This window comes from Oryx dammah, unplaced genomic scaffold (assembly GCF_014754425.2).
Source record: "Oryx dammah isolate SB20612 unplaced genomic scaffold, SCBI_Odam_1.1 HiC_scaffold_2801, whole genome shotgun sequence".
Classification (NCBI taxonomy): domain Eukaryota; kingdom Metazoa; phylum Chordata; class Mammalia; order Artiodactyla; family Bovidae; genus Oryx; species Oryx dammah.
In genome coordinates this window covers 1-4,782 of record NW_024072859.1, presented here as the reverse complement: position 1 = coordinate 4,782, position 4,782 = coordinate 1, and the positions used below count along the sequence as shown (strand labels likewise).

Sequence of the window (4,782 nt, the reverse complement as noted above, 5' to 3'; positions counted from 1 at the left end):
TTTTTTTTTTTTACCTTGATGGTTTCTATTGTTTCTGATGTGAAGTTATCAGTTCAATTCAGTTGCTCAGTCATGTACTACTCTTTGCAACCCCATGGACTGCAGCACACCAGGCTTCCCTGTCCATCACCAACTCCTGGAGCTTGTTCAAACTTAAGTTCATTGTGTCAGTGATGCCATTCAACCATCTTATCCTCTGTATTCCCCTTCTCCTGCCTTCAATCTTTCTCAAAATCAGTCTTTTCCAGTGAGTCAGTTCTTTGCATCAGGTAGCCAAAGTATTGGAGTTTGAGCTTCAACATCAGTCCTTCCAATGAATATTCAGGACTGATTTCCTTTAGAATTGACTGGTTAGATTTCCTTGCACTCCAAAGGACTCTCAAGAGTCTTCTCCAATACCACAATTCAAAAGCATCAATTCTTCAATGCTTAGCTTTATGTTCCAACTTTCACATACATATACAACTACTGGAAAAACCAGAGCTTTGACTAGATGGACCTTTGTAGGTAAAGTAATGTCTCTGCTGTCTAGCTTTGTCATAGCTCTTCTTCCAAAGAGCAAACGTCTTTTAATCATTCTTAATGATGTTTCCCAGAATATAATGCCTTGCAGACAACTGCCAAAACCAGAGTGGTGGACTTGCAGAATTCCTTATTCAAATTTATGGCTTTACTCATAGCATTGCTCCTGAATAAGGAGATTGCTTTATAGGAAGTCAAGTATAGCAGTGAGTGGAAGTGCTTGCTATGAGCAAACAGGTTATGGGATAGATAATGGAAGAGGTCATTATAAATACCAGGTATAATCATGTGGTCATTTGCAGGGATGAAAACAATGATACTTATGAAAATTTGTTTTTCATTTTGATGTGAATATATTTATGTATATTAGCCAATTTTAACTCCCCTCTCCTATTTTCCTGCATGTAGTAACATAAGAAAGGTATGTTAACATAACTCAATCTTATATCTTATTTTATCTCAGTAGTGAAGATACAGGATTCAGCGGGAGAGTGTGACTAGCTAGAAGATAAAGTAACATCACCTACAAATGGATAAATGAACTTGCCCTAATCATTGAAGGATATGGTTAGAAAATTTTGGATTGAATGAGGAATTGCATCATAATAGCAAGAAGTGTGGTGCTGGAGAAGACTTTTGAGAGTCCCTTGGACTGCAAGGAGATCAAAGTAGTCAATCTCAAAGGAAATCAACTCTGAATATTCATTGGAAGGACTGATGCTGAAACTGAAACTCCAATACTTTAGCCCACTCGTTGAGAAGAGCCAACTCATTGGAAAAGACTGAGCCTGATGCTGGGAAAGATTGAAGGCAAAAGAAGAGGGCAGCAGAGGATGAGACGATTGTATGGTACCACCAAATCAATGGACTTGAATTTGAGCAAACTCTGGGAGATAGTGGAAGATATAGAAGCCTGGTGAACTGCAATCCATGCAGTCACAAACAGACACGACTTAGTGACTGAACAGCAACAACAACATGAGCAAGAAGCATAGCTTTCCAATCGTCCTTATTCAAAAGTGGTTAAAAGGGTACAAATGGATGACAAGTTACCAAAGAGCAGCTTTGATCTATCTTAACTAACTGAAAACATCTTTCCCAGAATGTGCTTCCCATATTATTCTGACTTAGGGTTGGCCACCAAAGGAACTTGCCTAACATTTGGAAGATAGTTATGATGAAGCAGCCATAGTTTTTGTGTTTGGGGGGTTGGTGCAGGGCTCCATGGACTATGGTTACTCACGCGTGTTACTGCTGATCTGATAGCTCATTTTATTGTTGACTCACAACTCCTTCACTTCCAACCAGATCTCCTCCTCATCTTCTCTTTGTCTTGGTCCAAGTATGTATGTAAGCATGATGCCAAATGACACCTACTTCTCCTAACGTCACCCACTACTGTGAAATGGAGGGAGGTGAGACATAGACAAGTTTTAGTGTCTTTGTGAGCTCCATTATCTGCATGGTTCTAGTACATCAATGTGAGTCACAGTTCGTCCATGCTTCAGTCTCTATCCAATGTTCTTCTACAAATGTTACTCCAACCAACTAACACTAAATTCAGTCTCAACACCAGATAGTAAGATAACAGCTTTGTATACACTCTTCTACCAGACCTAGCAATTGCCTGAATTCTAATCTTTATAACTAATTTCTTATTCAACAGACACCACTAGTGGTTCTGCTTCTCTGACTGTACCTTAAGTGACACAAGTCTAAGAAGAAAGGACTAAGGAAATGATTTTCTTGATGATTCATGATAAATACACCCAGATTTGTGATGTAAGTGTATTTTAGTGAAACTGTCACTTATTATGGAGCAAGTTTACAGCTTTAGACAACTTTACACATCTTCTGTATGATTGACTTAAAGTCAAGGATTCAAGAGGAGAACGTATTAGTCGACAGTCACTCTGGACACCTGCTTCCAAATGAAATCAAAGAAGCTTTTATTTAGAATTAAATCTTCTGATCCAGACTACAGACGAAGCAACTGCAGGACTACCATTTTTTGTCTGGGGTATGCAGGTGTGCATTTCAGCTGGGGTTCTGCAGCAGGGTGTCTCTCTTTTATTTAGTTCTGGGGTTTTTGTTCAGCCTTTCCTATTACTTCAAACACTGTGCTCTGAGAACACAGAAGTACATTGCAGAATCTTCCAGCTCTAAGGCTGAAATGGTGAGGCTGATGGACTTATGAGCTTTCTGGAAATTTACAGAGTAGCGGCCATCTCTTGCATTCCCATCATCTGAATACTGACGAATAAGATAAGTCATCTGTCCACTGGAAAGCTGCTTGTACCAAAAAATGTAGTAGCGCAACATGTTCCAACTTGTTTCATACCGACAGTTCAGGGTGATTGTCTTCCCCACTTCACTGAGTATGTCTGGCTGGTCTTGAGTAACACTCTGGGCCACACCAGATCCTATGGAAAAAAGAAGAAAACAGAGCCGAAATAGTGAACAAAATAATGTAGAAATTAGACCTATTTTGGACCTAAATATTTACAAACCAAACTGAAATCCTAAGACGCTTGCTTTTCCCCAGTCCTCCTTTCCTCCCCAAGTCCCTGTGAAGCACCACGTGAGTGTGCAGGACTTTCACCCTGAATACTCACACCCATGTTTGGAAGCATCCCTACCAGAGAAGGTGAAGGTCAGGAACACCCAGAGCAGACTGGAGAGCGGCATGAGGCATGGATTCCCTTGCACAAATGTGTTTAATTCTGCCTCAAGCTAAGATTTCAGTGTCTGTAAGTGCCTGGCAGCACATATACACAGTACCTGGTTCCTGTGTGGCTCCTCCCCCAGACAGGAAGTGCCGTTTGTCATGTTCCTAGACCAGCTGGTCTGTGCTCAGATGGAAAAAAGTTTGGCTCACCACAAACTTTTACTTTGTCTACTCGTGTTTCCCTGGTCATTAAATTTGGCAGGGCTTGAAAAAGGCAATTAATATTAAAGATTTGAATTGAGGGGAACTAAAGATTAAACAAGTTGACATACATTGGTAATTATTCAGTAAAATTATTTGCCATCCTGTTTAAGATGTAATTTTATATAGCCTACGAAACTTTCTTGAAATTTACTGATTGGTCATTCATTTAGCCTATACTTACTTTTCTCTGACCAGAATCTACTGACTGTTTTAAAACATTCACAGATCTTAGGCCTTCTGGGAGAAAAGCAATCTTATCCAAAATAATGAATGTATCTCTTTTTTTTTTTTTTTTTGTGAGTTCCAGGGCTATACTTAGATTTTTCAATAAATAGAATTACTGCAACATGAAATGATTTAAGAAAATCAGCCCATCTGAATTTCAGAGCCTGTTCAGTGGTTTATATTTAAATGAAATTATAACCAGAATAAAATATTATTCTTTTGAAATCTGGTATTGATTTCATATCTATCAAAAATTGATATTAATATAATTTTAGCAAAATATCATAACCTTATACATCAATTTTGATATACTCTCTTAGGTTTTCATACATCACTCTAAGAAATTTTATCACATGTATAAGTTCTTGTATCACCACTGAAATCATGACACAAAATTGTTTCATCTCTCTAAAGAAATCCTCTTTTTTTTAAAATTTTGTTTAAAATTTTAATATCAGCAATTTTCAGAACACAACAGTACAATTATTTGCCTTAACTCTACATAATTAGTTTACCAACATATATTATTAATTTCTATGATTTTCATTGTATCTTGTATCATTAGCTTTCAGTTCATTTTTTTAAATTTATTTTTCTATTGAAAGATAATTGCTTTACACAATTTTGAGGTTTTCTGTCAAACCTCAACATGAATCAGCCATAGGTATACATATATCCCCTCCTTTGTGAACTTCCCTCCCATTTCCCTTCCTATCCCACCCCTCTAGGTTGATACAGAGCCCCTGTTTGAGTTTTCTGAGCCATACCACAGATTCCTGTTAGCTATCTATTTTATATATAGTCATGTAAGTTTTGTGACTCAGCTGGTAAAGAATCTGCTTGCATTTCGGGAGACCTAGGTTCAATTTCTGGGATGGGAAGATCCCCTGGAGAAGGGAAAGGCTACCCACTCCAGGATTACGGCCTGGAGAATTCCATGGACTGTATACTCCATGGGGTTGCAAACAGCTGGACATGGCTGAGGGATTTTCACTTACTTACAATGTAAGTTTCCATGTTATTTTTTTTTTCATACATTTCACCCTCTCCTTCCCTCTCCCCATGTCCATAAGTTACTGCTCTGAGAGTCCTTTCCTTTGCTG

The 4,782-nt window shown here is 38.3% G+C and overlaps 1 gene segment (V, D, J or C); it reads right to left on the bottom strand.

Annotated features, from left to right (window-relative positions):
* Nucleotides 1-2,628: 2,628 nt before the first annotated feature.
* LOC120859749 lies at nucleotides 2,629-3,210 on the bottom strand. The segment is given in 2 exon segments: nucleotides 2,629-2,945; nucleotides 3,162-3,210. Coding segments are annotated over 2 exon segments (366 nt in total).
* Nucleotides 3,211-4,782: the final 1,572 nt, after the last annotated feature.